General features: G+C 34.9%; 1 protein-coding gene across 2 annotated transcripts in view; it reads right to left on the minus strand.

Moving 5' to 3' along the window:
* SI (sucrase-isomaltase) overlaps positions 1 to 17,768 on the minus strand; it is a 142,683-nt gene that overhangs the window by 42,194 nt on the left and 82,721 nt on the right. For both annotated transcript variants that reach the window (XM_070753562.1, XM_070753563.1), the window contains 7 exons: positions 14,913 to 14,962; positions 13,386 to 13,556; positions 10,293 to 10,442; positions 7,134 to 7,340; positions 6,158 to 6,312; positions 2,669 to 2,837; positions 90 to 186 (listed from right to left, as the gene is read on the minus strand). In XM_070753562.1, the coding sequence (XP_070609663.1) occupies positions 90 to 186; positions 2,669 to 2,837; positions 6,158 to 6,312; positions 7,134 to 7,340; positions 10,293 to 10,442; positions 13,386 to 13,556; positions 14,913 to 14,962 (999 nt within the window). The remainder of the gene's footprint in view (positions 1 to 89; positions 187 to 2,668; positions 2,838 to 6,157; positions 6,313 to 7,133; positions 7,341 to 10,292; positions 10,443 to 13,385; positions 13,557 to 14,912; positions 14,963 to 17,768) is intronic.

The raw sequence follows: 17,768 nt of genomic DNA on the forward strand, positions 1-17,768 counted from the left end.
TCATTTCAGGCAAGTGGCTATCCAATCTCTTCTTTAAAAACAAAAGTGATGAGTTTTATAATAAACTCAGGAAATGAACAATAACTTACCCATTCCATTACTGTTCAACAATAGGACTCCATGAGCATTGCCATCCTCTTCCAAGCCCATATAAAAAGGTTGCACTCCATAAGTGTTGAATCTATACTATAGGCATAAAGAGGAGAAAAAAATGTCATAACCAAGTCCATCAACTTCAAATAATGCTTTGACCTATAAAGCCCTACTGTATTTACCTTGGCATTGATAGACATGCAGAACTACCCTTCTCGCTTGATCCATACTATCATATATTCTAGGGGAAATGTTTGGTGATTCTTAAAGTGACTGAAGCTAGTGACTGAGTTGATTCTCAGTTGTGGTCTGGTAATGTGGGATAATCTCCCCAGGAACTGAACTTGCCCTATTATGCACCAATTTCTAGGAATTGATGAAGGTTGAACTTTTCCTGAGAGTTATAGTTTGATTATATGATGCTCTATGTTTTTATCATATAATGCTTTGTGCTTACTTTCTTACTTGATTTATTTTATTTGGGATTGATTATATTCTAAGCAGTATACCATATTTTTGGAGTAAAGACACACTGGAGTATAAGAGGCACCTAGATGTTAGAGGTGGAAAACAAGGAAAAAAGTATTCTGAACGAAATGGTGTAGTAATATATTATTTAATAAAATACCAGTGTAGCAGAATACTTTTTAAAAACATGCATACTTTTTACAACTATGTACACTTTTTGCAAACTTCAAACTTGACAGCTTTAAGACTAGTGACTCCCAGAATTCCTCCTCAAGTCATGCTACATGGGTTAATTAGAAGGCAAAAACACACCAGTTTGTGCAAAAAATGGACCACTTTTCACCCATTTTTTCACAAAAACAGAGTGTGCAGAGGGTCTGGGAAGCCTGCAGGGAGCTCCTGAGTGCTGGGGGAGAGGTGGCAAAAATGCTCCAATTTTTGTGAAAAATGGCCTGTTTTGCCCTTTTTTTCATAAAAATGGGGGCATTTTTGCCTTCCCCCAATCTCCATGAGATCTCTGCAGGCTCCCCAGACCCTTTGCCCATCCCATTTTTGTGAAAAAACTGGCAGAAAATGGTCAATTTTTCTCAAAAATGGGAGCATTTTGCCTTCTCCCAGTCTCCATGAGATCTCTGCAGGCTCTCCTTGCCCATCCAATTTTTGTGAAAAAACTGGCAGAAAATGATCAATTTTTCTCAAAAATGGGGGCATTTTTGCCATCCCCCAGCAACTCTGTGCAGGCTTCCATCACCCTCTGTCCGTCTCATTTTTGTGAAAAATGGACCCATTTTTCACAAAATGCACGGCCGGTGAATCATCCCCAGCCCGGATTTGCTGCAGGGCCAGGGAGACATGGCCCTTGGCGTAGCCGCCATTTTGGAAGGCTGGGATCTCGCGAGATTTTGCGAGATCCCGGCCATTTTATGTCATCGGCCCAGGCCGATGATGTCGTCGGGGGCAGATCCTGCCAGCCCTATAAAATAGGTTGCGCAGGCTTGGGGCCTCCTTTTTGCCCCGACAATGAGCAGGCGAACACCCACCCGCCCTCTCTATCTTTCAGTGTGCCACTGTGGGTCGCCCTTAGGGGGCCGAATAGGAATTTTTGGCGGTCTCGGTATTTTCTGTGACTGTTTTTTCACCTATTCCACACTGTGGTGACGGATGGATGGTTAGGGGGTGCTTCGCTCCCTGATTAGTCTAATTGGCTTACCTTTGGTCATTTGGTTTGGCAGGTTAGGGGCGGAAATTGGGTGGTGTTTAGCAACTGCGTGTTCTCTGTTGGGCATCTTTGGGGATGATTGACAGGTTCTCTCCAAAGGCTCATGGTGCCTTTAGTTCTGTCTGAGAAATTGGGGGGAACCTGTCTTTGGGTCCTGCCCATTTCTATCCCCTTGTAGGGGTTAGACGGCGAGACCTCCCACATGCAGGTGCATGGCTGGGATCCAGGTGAGGGCAGGACCCTTCACCTGGATCAGCATGGAGCTACGCCCATAAGTTGCTTCGGAAGTTTTTCTGACGTCATTTTCTGCCCCGTAAGTAATTGTTTGACCCTGCGGGTCCTTGTTAGGTTTAGTTAAATTTATGCTAATTCAATGAATAAATTATGCAAATTTAATTAATTAAAATGACTCAGTTTTAAATCCAGTTCTCTGTGTCCGTGTCGTTACTCTGCCTCTGCTGCAAATGGGATGTGGGGGCAGGGTTTTGGGACAGCAAAAATGGCTGTATTCAGTGTACAGGATGCACCGACATTTCCATCCGCTTTTAGGAAGGAAAAGGGAAAATCTTACGTTAATAAAAAAAATACGGTAACTACCAAAAAAATTTGTAACATGTGAAAGGTTTCATTTATTATTACTTACTAGCACAGCCATTTTAATTTAATTTAATTTAATTGGTTATTAATACTGACTATTGTAGACTTTTAATATGTCTTTTGCTATGTTGCTAACTGCCTAGAGCCATTATGAAATACGGTGATGTACAAGAATGATAAATAAAGGTATAAATTTCATTTGAAAAGACTGTGAGGCATTAATTTAGGTGCTTTGCTGAGTTAAAATCTACAATAAGTGAAGGTGAATTCTATCAAGAAAAAAAGACTCACTCCAGGAGGCTGATCCCTTGCAAACATTGGCCACGTTTTCCAATTCATTTCATGCCGGAATTGTTTATGCTCTGTTTCCCCAAATCCATATACAAACTGTGAAGGTAGGCGAGTTGAAATCTGAATGAACATATCACTGAAGGTGAAGCCAGGTAACTGGGAATCCCAGCTATAAAGGGGGGTGGGGAGGGAAGCATGCAGAGAGAACAATGATTAATTGTTAAATTATAATTAAACACCAAAAAAGACTACATTATATTATACTAGTAAAATATAAATAGTAATGCAATATGAAGGTTTGGTAGGGAAGGTTTGCCTATTTGCCGATGACTCTAAAGTGTGCAATAGAGTTGATATTCCTGGAGGCGTCTGTAATATGGTAAATGATTTAGCTTTACTAGATAAATGGTCAAACTGCAGTTTAATGTTTCCAAATGTAAAGTTTAAGTTTAAGTTTAAGTTTAATCAGATTTGTATGCCGGCCCTCTCCGCAGACTCGGGGCAGCTCACAGCAACAACAACACAATGTAAAACAAAGTGTTGGTGTGACATGGGCATATTTAGGAAAGCCCATGATGGCTCTCGCAGCTGCATTCTGCACGATCTGAAGTTTCCGAACACTTTTCAAAGGTAGCCCCATGTAGAGAGCATTACAGTAGTCGAGTAATGCACTTGGGGAAAAGGAATCCTCAATCTGAGTATTGCGTTGGCAGTTCTGTGTTAGCAAAAACTTCAGAAGAGAAGGATTTAGGGATAGTGATTTCTGACAGTCTCAAAATGGGTGAGCAGTGTGGTCGGGCAGTAGGAAAAGCAAGTAGGATGCTTGGCTGCATAACAAGCAGGAAGAGCGAGATTGTGATCCCCTGCATAACAAGCAGGAAGAGCGAGATTGTGATCCCCTTATATAGAGCACTTCTGAGACCACATTTGGAATACTCTGTTCAGTTCTGGAGACTTCACCTACAAAAAGATATTGACAAAATTGAACGGGTCCAAAGACGGGCTACAAGAATGGTGGAAGGTCTTAAGCATAAAACGTATCAGGAAAGACTTAATGAACTCAATCTGTATAGTCTGGAGGACAGTAGGAAAAGGGGGGACATAATCGAAACATTTAAATATGTTAAAGGGTTAAATAAGGTTCAGGAGGGAAGCGTTTTTAATAGGAAAGTGAACACAAGAACAAGGGGACACAATCTGAAGTTAGTTGGGGGAAAGATCAAAAGCAACGTAAGAAAATATTATTTCACTGAAAGAGTAGTAGATCCTTGGAACAAACTTCCAGCAGACGTGGTTGGTAAATCCACAGTAACTGAATTTAAACATGCCTGGGATAAACATATATCCATCCTCAGATAAAATACAGGAAATAGTATAAGGGCAGACTAAATGGACCATGAGGTCTTTTTCTGCTGTCAGTCTTCTATGTTTCTATGTTTCTAAGATGTTGAGTTTTCAAATATTTGCAGCATAAAGTAGAAATATATATCAGCTATTAGCAAAAGAAAAAAAAGTGTGACTATACTAAAACAGGGATTTTTCTATCTTGCAGTAAAATGTAATTGCTCATGCAAAGAGACCAAATACTTGTTGACATTCTCTAATATTATCAAAACACAAAGTTCTTTCCTTGGGATATTAAAACAAAAAGAATATTCAATATTATTTGATGCTGAGAAATGGGGGAAAGAAAACATTGCAGCTTTTCCATTTTATATATTTTTGAGCTATCAACTTCACTTTTATATATCACTTATTCATGGATGAATTTTAGAATTTCATAGCATTCAAACCTTGAAACAATTATCTTTTAATTTCTGGATTTAGATAGCTCTCCTAGGGAACTGACATGTTCTTGAAAGATAATTGAGACCCAAATGCAGAAATGAAAGAAGCCAAAATACTGATAGCTATAGATTAAAACCACTGGACAGCTAGATGCATAAATATTAGAAGTTTATAGAACTGTAATGGCACTCATTTCCAATACACCATGATAAAGATCAACAACACTAACAATTTGCACTTGTATTTTAACATTTTGGAAAGTTATAGCGTTGGCCTTAGGGCAGGATTCAATTCAGGAATTGAAAATAAATCAGCCACAATGTAGCCTCTAATTCACTAGTTCCTGTGAATGACAATCCACAATTCTCTGTGGAACTGATTTAATTATCAAACTCTTCTGACTGTGGGGAAGCTGTTTTCCAACATACAATTGCAATCTGCTTTCCTGTAATCTGAATTCATTATTTTATTCTTTCATAATTGATTCTCTCTCTTTAATTTTTGTATTATCGCGATGGGTCTTCGCAACTAACAACAAAGGGAAGCCCCTTTTATTTTTCTTAGCAGGTTCATCTGCTTTGTAGCTCATTCTGAGATTTATTCCTCTAAATACTGCATTTACAGTACACAGATATCTGCATGGACTCTTTGTTCTTTTTTATTTCATTTCCTTTATGTATTTTTTAAATTAGACTTCCACCAAAAAAAATTTCTACAGTACTCCTTTTTTCCTCACTGGAGGTTAGCATCTATTTTTTTCCCCTCTCTCAAGTGTCCTCCTTCATTTTCCTGTAGTTTCTCAAAAAACAACAACAACACATGTTTAACGCTCTGAAGAGGTTTTGATGTTCTTGTGCGACTTTCTTGCTTATTTTTCTATGATGTTTGATCATGGCACAAGAGAGGTAAAAGAGGTGATGAACTTAGTTCATTACCTGATGAGCATAAAAGAAACTACAATGACATTGATACACATGGTGATTATTGAAAAGTTTAGAGTAAAGCAAAATCTAGGGGATTTTAAGAATAGTACAGTGATGTTTGACCAACTCATGGGGAAAAAAATAGAAAATTTGGAATTTTTATTGGAATGAAATCAAATTCAATTTGTCTGGTTAAGAAGCTAGTAGAGATTCTCAATCATCCAGATCATGGTTGTCTCAAAGGTGCTTTTTTCAGAAGGCAACTGGAATTTCTGTTTTTGTTTTTGTTTTGAAGACATTTCTTGGTGAACCTGAGAACCTTCAAGTGCTTCAATGACCCTCTAAAAGGATGAAGATTACCAACTGTCTGCAAAGAATATAAATCCTTACATTCCCCACTATCCTGTCAGAGCTGAAGCAGCTTCTTGGATGAGAAGCAAAACATATATATATAAAAAAAGTCCAGTTGCCTACTGAAAAAGCAACTTTGGGTTCAGACGCTGGTTTGTTCCACCCATTAGTCAACTAACCAATCAATCAATTGATTAATTAACCAGAAATTATTTGATTTCCCATTGAGGAAAGAGCAATAGTGAGGGGAGATATTAATTTAAGAAAAATCCCCTGGTATCATGGTGTTGATAGATAAATCATTCTTGTTAAGTATGCACAATTTTATATGCAGTCCATAACACTTAATGCTGTAGTCTACTCACAACATTCTTCACAATATGCTTTAATTCACTAATTAACTATTTCCTCTCTAATTTCTACTTACAGAACTGTACCAGTGCTTTTACGCCGAACTTGAATTCCAAATGGGTGGTTCTGAATTGACACTTCATAGAGACGGTTTTCCAAAGTGCTTACAGGTGTTTGAGGAAGATTCAGAGGCACTGGAACCTCAAATCTTTTTTTACTATAATCATAAATCTGAAAAAAAAAGTATTAGGTGGAAAAGCTGGTTACAAAACGTATATCAAAGAACTGCTTGTTCATTTTATAACATTCTCCCACTTAATGATGATAAAAGTTTCTTAACACATCAAAAAAGTTTTACTTATAATCTTTCAACAAAGAAAGAGATTCTAATCAAGTTCCCTTAAGAAAATGCGAGTCAGTTCCCTTAAGAAAATGTGGTCAATAAACTCCAGTTAAAATGGTAAAGAATCAAGGATTAATAGATTTATATTTCTATTTATTTTCAACTTCTCTCGAACTAGAGTCATAAAACAACTGTGTTGTGGTGAGAGTTGGGCTATGCAAAGTGTGCTTGTGTGTGTATGTATGTGTGTATCTGTCTATCTGTCTGTCCGTCTGTCTGTATTTGGATAACTAAAAGAATATTATAAAGAAAATTGTATATAACTTCACTGAAGAAATTGCATATCAATGCATTACTAATGGAACAGAGCTTGGAAAAAATGGATATTGATATTTCTTCACAAGTAAATAAAAATAAAATCAATACTGAAAAAATAGGCTGGAATGAACTTGTGCTGAAAAGTTTAGATGTTATAAAACAGAGAACACAATGATTAGATGAAGATGCTAATAAGAATTTAAAAATGTATCTACCATGATATAATATATCAATAGTGCTATTTTTCTATGTGTTGCGTTTCATATTTTGAAACCAGATAGTTTGGCAAACTTCTAACCAGATAGACAGAATCACACTGTTTATTAATAATGACAAAACCATTAATCTGTTTTCAAAGTGACCCATTATAAAATTTTAGAAAGATGTTTACCTTAAATTGAAGCATGTTATTGTCATGATACTTTACTTCTAAACGAAGTTTGTCAATGAGAGGGATTTGCCGTCCTGAAAGTCTAAGAGGGTTGATGTTTCCACCAAGATTGGCTGTTAAACCCGATGATGTATATTCAATTTGGTCAACTGTGTAACCATTGTCAGGAGGATAATAGCAGTGTGGAACATCAGCAACAGAAGAAAACTATTTTATTAAAAAATCAAAAAGAATATCTCAATGAGTGAATAGAATTGGAAAGAGATGAAATCCATAATTTATTAATTTATTAAAGTCAATATTTAAAATTAGTTTGCAACACTCTTCCAAATCAGGTTTCCCACAGCTACTACTGAATGCCTTCATAGAATTGTAAAAAAATGGTGTGTGTGTATTTTCATATAATTGGACATACTGTTGTCTCACCAGTTTCATAGTTATATATTCATTTATTTTATTTCTGCGCTATTTTTCCTTAGGAAGGATCTTGGAATGGCTAAGATTGGAGAAGAGGGTCCAGGGACATCATATTGTAACAATAAATACAAAAACATGAAATAAATTTTATTATTATTATGAATAAGAAAAACAAGAATTAAAACAATCGAACAAAATCATTTATTTAAACTCCCAGACCATAAAGAATAGCAAACTAAATAACAGCCTAGGATCTAGTATGAACTTGAACTATGATTATAAATTCAAAGTCAACTGTAGCACTGTCAGCACTAAAATTGGATAGTTGAATAGAAACTTTAGGCCACTGTTAAGATTTCTATCTTTAGATGCATTCTTTGTCATTGGGATGGCAAAATTTCCATTGCCTATCCCACTGATGAATTGAATCATGAAGCATTAAATTTCATAATTACTATGCAACATGAAATAACATTCAAGATAGAATCGTAGCTTAACGTTAAAAGGACCACCAAGTCTTGTTTGATCGGATTAAAATGATTCTGCAGCTGGTATAAAGACAGCTGAAAGAATACCTCTTGGAATCACTATGGGAAACAAATATAGCAAGTTATTTAGAAAGAGTCTAATCCAATATAATTATGGACTTTTGAGAACTATTGATTCAAATAACTGAGAGTTAAATGGGGATTGAAGCCGATTGACATCTCTCTGCAGGAGGAAAGCCCTTTGAGGGCACCCAAAATAATACAAAATGGTTTTATGCAATGTCTTTTTCTCCCTGCAACTCACAATATCTTGCTTCTTATGGAACAGCTTGAGAAATCCAGGGAGTTTCATCAATAATAAACAAATATTGTCCTATTCCATGCATTTTTTTTGTGGAATTAAAAAATAAATTTGCTGGGAAGGGATACCAAGTACCTACATTTCTGTCTACCTAGGTCTGCAGCAATACTCAGCTTTTGTTGAGTTGTATACAAAATCTAAAAAAATGCTTATGATAATAATGAGTTGGAGAGAGAGAGAGATTAATTTTATGATATATAGAATAATGAATGTTTTATGTCTTGTTCTGTCCATTTCCACAATTAAAAGTCTTACAAGGATTTTAGGAAAACACATGTTCATCCTATGTGAACTGTTTTAGTTGCCCTATAATACTTATAATGGGACTGCAGAACGTAAACAACACAACTTTTGCTGTTGCCAAGGGAAGCAACATCATGCCATTAGATATAGAAACTTGAGTTGAATTGGAAAAGAAAACAGATCATAGCTGGAGAGAAAGACGGGAGGGATACAAGAGTTGTAATCCATCCAGAAATAATTTTGTTTATAAAAGAGAATATTTGTAGCTCAGTTGGCCAGTGAAGTCCTTAGTCCTTTCTGATCTTAGAGGTTTTCTTGCAGAAGTTTCATTACAAAACTAGTTAACAGCATCAGTTCACTGATGTTATCTAGTTTGGTAATGAAATGTCTGTAAGAATGTCTGTAACCTCAGTGAGGACCAAGGACTCCACAATTCTGTCCACTTTACAATTTCTTAGGTCACATAGAAACATTCCTAGATTTATTTCAAATTAATTATAAACATGCAAATACCTGTATTTTTCCACTATTTTCTATTTCTAGGTGGGGAAAAGTGCAAATAATTCACCATTATAATCCACTATAATGTGATTTTCACATTTTATTTTCATAGTCAAGTGCAGTTCTAATTAAAATCATAGAACTGAATTACAGCATTTCAAAAATGCTTCTTTGTGGTAATCAAGTTATACTGTTCAAAAGTCAACAGTCAATTATCAATTCAACAAATAGTACTCAACAAAATTCTACAGGACATTTAGGAAAAATTGATAAAGAGCTGCTCAGTTAAAAGCTATTATGACTCCAATATATGGCTGTAGATAAAGAGGAAAATAAATTCAAATATTTTATTTTTATTTATTTATTTATTTGTTAAGCATGTACAAGGTAGCAGGTATTGTCACATGAAACCCAGAGATTGATTAGGTCCCACAGAATCGGCCTTCTCCAGGTCCTGTCAATGAGAAAATATCACTTGGTGGGGCCTAGGGGAAGAGCCTTCTCTGTGAGGGCTCCAGCCCTCTGTAATCAGCTTCCCCCCAGAGATTCACACTGCCCCCACCCTCCTCGCCTTCTGCAAGAGTCTCAAGACTCATCTATTTCGCCAGGCTTGGGGCCCTTAGACCTTAGCTCCCTGGCCGATGAATGTATGTATGTCTGTTGTGTGAATAGCAATGATTGATTTGAATGTAATTGGTGTTTTAAAATTAATTAGTTTTAAAACTAATTGGATTAGGATGTTCATATAAATAAATAAATAAATAAATAAATAAATAAATAAATAAATAAAACTTATGCATGCCCCTTTCAGACCTCTTAGGAATGGGGAGATAGTAGATAGATAGATAGATAGATAGATAGATAGATAGATAGATAGATAGATAGATAGATAGATAGATAGATAGATAGATAAATGATAGATAGATAGATAGATAGTAGATAGATAGATAGATGATTGATAGATAGATAGATAGATAGATAGATAGATAGATAGATAGATAGATAGATAGATAGATAGATAGATAGATAGATAGTCTAAGATTAAAGTTTTTGGGGTTTGGGGAAATACACGGTCCCTACAAACAGGACTTCAAAGAGCAAAAACACCTAAGAAGGACAAAATTGATTGATTGATTTTTCCGCCCTTACTTTCCATATGCAGCGAAGAGCTTCACATTTTTCCTTTGTTGCATTTTCTTCAGGATGACAATCAAATTTGTCACTCTCTCTTAAAGTCTGCTTCCAGGATATTGTATGTTCTTCCCCCAGTTTAAGACGAAGACCAGTTATGTGAGCAACCTGTGGAATTCACAATAAAAGCCAAAATATGGATCACATAAGCAGTGTTACCTCTAATTTTTTTGGGGGGTGGGCGGAAAAGTATAGTGTCTGAGCGGCAGTCCCTTTGGGACTTGGCGGCACAGAAATAATAAATAAATAAACAAACAAACAAACAAATAAAAAACCCACCCTGTTTTGCCTCAGAGAATTTCAAAATAAAATACTGTACTGTGTGTTTATAACAGTGAGCTCATAAGAGGGCAACTTTATCAATATCAAAATGCCATTTAAATAGTTGAGCTAGTTTCAAAATAGATTTTGATTTTCTTTCTCTCTTGCTTACTCCCATTCTTTTTCTTTCTTTTTTCCTTCCTCTCTTTTTTCTATCTGTTTCTCTCTCTTCCTCTCTTCCTCTCTCTCTCCTTCCCTCTCACTCTTTCCCTCTCGGCTTCTGGGCAGGTTTGGAAAACTCTGAGTTGATGATGATTTTTAAGTGAGCGATTGCTCACTGCTCAGCTTAGAGGGAACTATGCACATAAGTATCCCATGTAAACCACATGTGTAATCCTGTTTTTGTTTTTGTTTTTAAAAAAGGGTTTTCACAACATTAATAAATAATAGATTAATGCATTTTTATTGATAGCACAGAAGCCATAAAGAATTGTGAATAAAAGCATATTCTAAAAGTAGCAGATTAAAAAGAAACAGTATTCAAAACTACTATGACTGTGAGGGAAATTGTTACCTTTTTTTTGTTAAATAATGTACAACTGACAATATTAATCAGATGGCGAAACTGATTTGTCAACAAAATATTGAAGAACCAGGCTGTAATTCAAAGGAATTTGCAAGACAAAAGGTGATACACACATATTCTTAGGGTTCAAGGTATGCAGGACAAATGAGAAGGCAGAATTATTTAAGGAAAATGCTGAGACCAGCAGTACTGGGAAAATATTAAGTTATGCCGCTTAATCAAATTTGAAGTGGCTGTATGAATATTGATTCCAAATCCCTACTAGCCACATGGTTATGAATATTAAAGTTGACTACATTAGTTTCAAAAGTTTCTTCTGAGTTCAAGATGCAAAATAAAGAGAAATATTGAATGCATATTGAACTGCATGTCTCTTTTTGTGTCACTCGTTAAAGCAGAAAGTTCCAGGTAACAACAGAAACAACAAAAAGGTCACAAATATTATTAAGAATAAAATTCTTAATAATAAGATAGTGTTTTTTGGGTGGGGGGTTTTTTTTTTTTTTGGTGCCAGTCAAATTTGACCTATATGGTTTGGCTCATGGCTTAGTACTTAAGATGCTGAGCTTGTCAATTAATGGGCTGCTGCCCCCACGCAGTGGGGTAGTAAGTTTACCCACTATTTATTGAATACTTAATAGTTTTTTTAGAAACATAGAAACAGAAGACTGACGGCAGAAAAAGACCTCATGGTCCATCTAGTCTGTAAGTTTACCCACTATTTATTGAATACTTAATAGTTTTTTTAGAAACATAGAAACAGAAGACTGACGGCAGAAAAAGACCTCATGGTCCATCTAGTCTGCCCTTATACTATTTCCTGTATTTTATCTTACAATGGATATATGTTTATCCCAGGCATGTTTAAATTCAGTTACTATGGATTTATCAACCACGTCTGCTGGAAGTTTGTTCCAAGGATCTACTACTCTTTCAGTGAAATAATATTTTCTCATGTTGCCTTTGATCTTTCCCCCAACTAACTTCAGATTGTGTCCCCTTGTTCTTGTGTTCACTTTCCTATTAAAAACACTTCCCTCCTGAACCTTATTTAACCCTTTAACATATTTAATAGATATTTTTATTGTCATTCCTTCTCTAGTACCTTAGTATGATCCTTAATTACTTTTAAAATAGGAAATGTTTTTAAAATGTTTTTTTAAATTATTAGATTTGTTACGAATAGTTTTATTGTGTTGTGAGCCTCCCCGAGTCTACGGAGAGGGGCGGCATGCAAATCTAATAAATAATAATAATAATAAAATAATTAAATAGTATGTTTTTATTTATTTCATTTTAATCAGTATCTAGAACTCAACTTTTATTGCAATTAAAGCACATTTATTTATTTATTTATTTATTTATTTATTTATTTATTTATTTATTTATTTATTTATTTATTTATTTATTTATTTATTTATTTATTTATTTATTTATTTATTTATTTATTTATTTATTTATTTATTTATTTATTTATTTATTTATTCAATTTTTATGCCGCCCTTCTCCTTAGACTCAGGGCGGCTTACAACATGTTAGCAATAGGATTTTTAACAGAGCCAGCCTATTGCTCCCACAATCTGGGTCCTCATTTTACCCACCTTGGAATGATGGAAGGCTGAGTCAACCTTTTGAGCTACTTACCTAAACTGTTATCACACTGCACCTTGTGGGTTCAGTACAAAACCGTAAAATGTTACTGTGCCCCTCAACAAACAAATATTTATTTATTTATTTATTTGTTTGTTTGTTTGTTTGTTTGTTTGTCTTTCCTTTGTCTTTTCCTGTCTCGTCTTGCATGCTCAAATGCAAAAGAGGAAACATTTCCCCTTTTGTTTTGTTTTTAGTTTGTTTTGTTAACTATCTGCCAGGCTTTGAGTTTAACACCCCTGATATAGCACCTTCAAAAAACCATCTTTACTTGGCTGTACATGGACACCGCTAACACTGGGACTGCCATTGTAATTATCTATAGGCATGCATGTGTAGATATTATCTTATATGCACGCATGCACTTTAAAAGAAAATACACTCACCTAAATATCTCTCATTGAAATATCTAAAGGAATGTATTCTTGAGACATTGTTATTGACTACATTATAAATCTGGTAAATATACCCTTAGTGCTTATTTTTGAGTAGAAAATGATATCTGTGGGGGGAAAACTTCATTGAAATTGATGAAAACACTTAACAATGTTTACCTTGTTTGCAGCATTATACTTGACAGTCAAATTATATGATTCAACCACATTGTTTGAGGTTACTTTCACATCTGAAGGCTCAAGGGGTAGGCCAAGAATCTTGATGTTCTCAAATATCAGATTATTTGGATCCATGTATCCTTTATGATTAACTGCCATAGTTAAGACTTTCTGGAAGACAGCAAAATCATTACACAACAATTTTGTTCACTGATCTTATTTATAATTTCCTATGATTTTGTATGATTTCTCTTAAAGCTAAAATCATATAATTAAGATATAAATGATAGTTTGTTGTAAGTACCGTACAATCAACATCCTTTGGAAAATAAATTGTGTTAACATCATGCAATCTAATTGTTATAATGAAATGACTTTTCTCTAGCATTTAAGCTCAGTAAATTTCCTCAATCCTAGACCTGTTGATCATATGTATTACAAATAAGGAAACTGTTTAAATCACCGTATTTTTCAGAGTATAAGATGCACAGTTTTGGGGGAGGAAAATAGGGAAAGGAATCTGCTTTTCAGATATTCATCTGGCTAGCATCCTTAGTCTGGTCAGCTTTAGCGCATTATTTTATCCCCTGGTTAGGGCTTTTAAAAAAACCTTATTCACAGAGAGCAACAATGAAAGAGCTTGTAAGCTAGTGAGAGCTGGGAACATCGCTAGCACCTGGTTAGGGCTGGAAAGAAACATATGGAGCAAGTTGGAGCAATGGAAAAAAAAAACCTGCAAAGACTTAGGGCTTGGAAAACATTCTTCGCAGAGAGTAACAATGAAAGAGCTTGCAAGCCGGTAAGAGCTGGGAACATCGTTAACACCTGGTTAGGGCTGGAAATAAACTTATTTGAAGCAAGTTAAAGCAGTGGAAAAAACCTTGCAAAGACTTAGAGCTTGGAAAACATTCTTTGCAGAGAATAATAATGAAAGAATATAAAAGGTAAGAGCTGGGAAGATTGTTAGCACCTAGCTAGTGCTTTAAAAAAAGCTACGCTCAGAGTATAAGACACACTTCTTTTAAATTTTCAACCTCTTTTAGGGAGGAAAAAGGTGTGTCTTATACTCTGAAAAATATGGTAAATTCATAGATGCAGAAAAACAGTAAGGGTTTATGAGGAAAATAAATTAGAACTGGAAATAAGATAAAATAAAATATTAATTTATCCGGCACTATTCACTAGTCACTCTATAACTTTTCATTCTTGCAAACTATATTTCTGTACACCAAAAAATGCAGTCACTTTTCCACATATTGTATTACACTAACCCATTCATTCTTTACGCTTCTTGCTCTGACTCACACATTTCTTAAATATCCTTCATTCTGCTATTCCACATAAATCATAGGCAGGAATATACTTATATCAAAAAAAATGTTCTTTAAACAGATATTCATTCTTCATGACAGGTCATATACTATCCATTACTTTTCTTTAAGAATTTATATATATTAAACATATTTATCCAGTTAAAAATTGAATGAAGTTTCTGAGAATCTCCATCACTAATGAAAACATACTTACATTTGTGACAGTAAAGTTATATAAGAGATACTTTGAATTTCTGACTGTATCTAAAATATAAGGAGAAATGTACCTTTAAATAACAAAGAAAAACATTAAAGTAAATTAATCAAATAAAATATTTTAAATAGTTATGTAATATCCATGTAATAAATATATATTATTAAAATTCTGAATGATATTTGATGGATCTGCTCATAAATAGTCTTATTGTTCATCTAAATAGTTATCTATACATAATCAAACAGATGGAACAATAAGACATAATACAGTAGAACAATTGAAAGAACTGTGGAAAAATAAATAAATTACAGTGGTATCTCTAGATACGAGCTGCTCCACATGCAAACATTCCAAGTTACGAGCAGCAACGCGAGCGAAATTTCTGTTTGACACCCGAGCTCAAATTCGGGATACGAGCTGAGTTTCAGGATGCTACCGCCCTTGCTCCCGGTTATCTCAGCCATTCGCACGTTTTGTTTACGTAGCTTAACTCCGCGTAGCCAACTCGTCCTCCCTCCCCTCGCTCCCTCCTCCTCAGCCATGCTCCTACAGTACACAGCCGCACTCATCTGTCATCAAGGTAAGGTTACTGTACCGTGTTTTATACATTTTGTTATTGTATTTTGTACATTTCTCTTTTCATTATTTACTTTGTTTATTTATACGTGTTGCATGTACATTTATTAATTTAAAACATGTCTTTTTCCATAATTTAGGCTAACTTTGGGACTTTTTTGAGGGCTGGAACCAATTAGAATTATTTACATTAATTCATATCGGGAACATTCGTTTGAGATACGAGTTGATCTACTTACGAGCTCGGGTCTGGAACGAATTAAACTCGTATGTCGAGGTACCACTGTATATCCCAAGCTATAGTGCAATCTAAAGTAAAGTGATATTAAATGTTCTATAGATGGTGTAGAACTGTCAGCAATGGACAACTCATACTGCAATCAATGTTAGAAATCAGCAACATGTCATCAAACCTCAGTTTTGATGACATGTTGCTGAAATTCATTGGTGTGATTCTAGGTATTAAAATGGCAGCCTATAGACCGGATGTGTCCATGCATAGGCCACACCTACCTCATCTCCATGAATGGAAAAACACTGTGCAATGTCACATGACAGCAATGTGACAACATAAGTTTGATGGTGTCACATTGTTCCAGGGTATCAGAAAGAGCTACAAATAATCAGCTCTCATAATACACATAATCTATGCTTTACCTAGCATAGTTCCTAATTGAAGGCATTGGTGTTCAGGAAAATGTGATTTTCAATCTATCTAAACTATAGCTCTTGGAGTCATGAAACCGAATTAGCCGAATGCCTCCATTTCAAAAAGAATTGCTATTATGGACACTGAGTTCCTATCACATTCAAGATAATTTAATTTAATTAAAGTAAATCACAGAAAAAAAATCTCCTTCCTCCCAGATGATCTAATTAACAATAAAGTCTGTTCATGGTGAAAGAAGAGATTTTAAAAATTATTAACTAGTAAGAAATGACATGCCTGAGTCGGTATTTGTCAAATACATTACTTGAAAAATAAACTACTAAAGTGTCTTTTTTTCTATTCTGAAGATGTTGTCTGTTGATTCTTTTAGAAATGGAAGACATTTTTTCCATAATAACTATAGTTATATGGAAATCATAGTTTTCCATATAAAACTATGTGACCCAAACTGCTTTATTATACAGAGTCGAAAATATATGCCTATTAAAATTCTAGACATAAACCTAATTGCTAAATATTATCTGCTCTTAACAAAAAAAAAGTAGGAAGTTTTCTATTAAATTCTAAAGGGCAGGTACTTTTGATGTAAAATCATTCTGCCTACACATTATTTAATAAAAAGATAACATTTTATAGTACTTTATTTTAAATTAATGCAATGAACGTCTGCTTATTTTAGATCTTGAAAAAGAGTCCAATATCTTTGGGATACAATATCATCAGTCTACCTTAAAGGCATTCAATATTCATTGCAGTAATTATCACCCAAATTGTGTTTCTCCGTCTCTGTCTGTCTGTGTGTCCGTCCGTCCGTTCGTCCATCCGTCTGTCTGTCTGTCCATCCATCTGTCTGTCTCTCTCTCTCTCTTTCTCTCTCTCTCTCTTTTTTATAACCAACAATTACATATGGTGCAACACAAAAATCAGAGAGAAAGGTAATTTAAGAAACACAGAGATAACTGATATTTTAAAGAAACCATTGCCAGCAAGCAAATAAACTGCTGAATTACCCCTAAGCACTAAGACATCTGAGAACCTTCTAAAAATTGATATCCTTTCCTTATTTCTATAAACACCATTGCTACAAATAAAGAGTTTCAGATACTAATAAAGGAAAGTATTTGAAACTCAGTGTTGAAATGAAATGTCCTTGGTAGTCTCTGAGCTTTGGTGTTTTCTTGTAGAGTTGTTGGATACGATATGGGCAGCAAATGAATTTTATAAATAAATAAATTAGCATCATAAGTGCTAGCAAGATATGGAGTTTTCTCTCAGTTTCTGTTCTCCTGCTTTGCTCTGTCAGCATTGATGATGCTACCTACTTCAGGTAATGAAATTTCTCCAAAACAATAGCCAAGCTCAGAGAGCATAAAAGACCCCTTGTTTCCAATAGTTTTCATAAGATCAGGCCATTGCTGAAATACTTGAACATGTTAATTTTGAATTGAACATACTGAAGATGCATCTCAATGATTATTCACATACTTGGTTTTGGATTAGGAAAAAAAAATGTTTGCTTGCCTTCCTCTATTATTTGTCTCCCTATCTTTCTTTCTACCAAGTTCTCCTGAAAATAAAACCAGAAAACACCCAAGCTCAGAGACCAC

The sequence above is a fragment of the Erythrolamprus reginae genome, chromosome 5, assembly GCF_031021105.1.
Source record: "Erythrolamprus reginae isolate rEryReg1 chromosome 5, rEryReg1.hap1, whole genome shotgun sequence".
Taxonomy (NCBI): domain Eukaryota; kingdom Metazoa; phylum Chordata; class Lepidosauria; order Squamata; family Dipsadidae; genus Erythrolamprus; species Erythrolamprus reginae.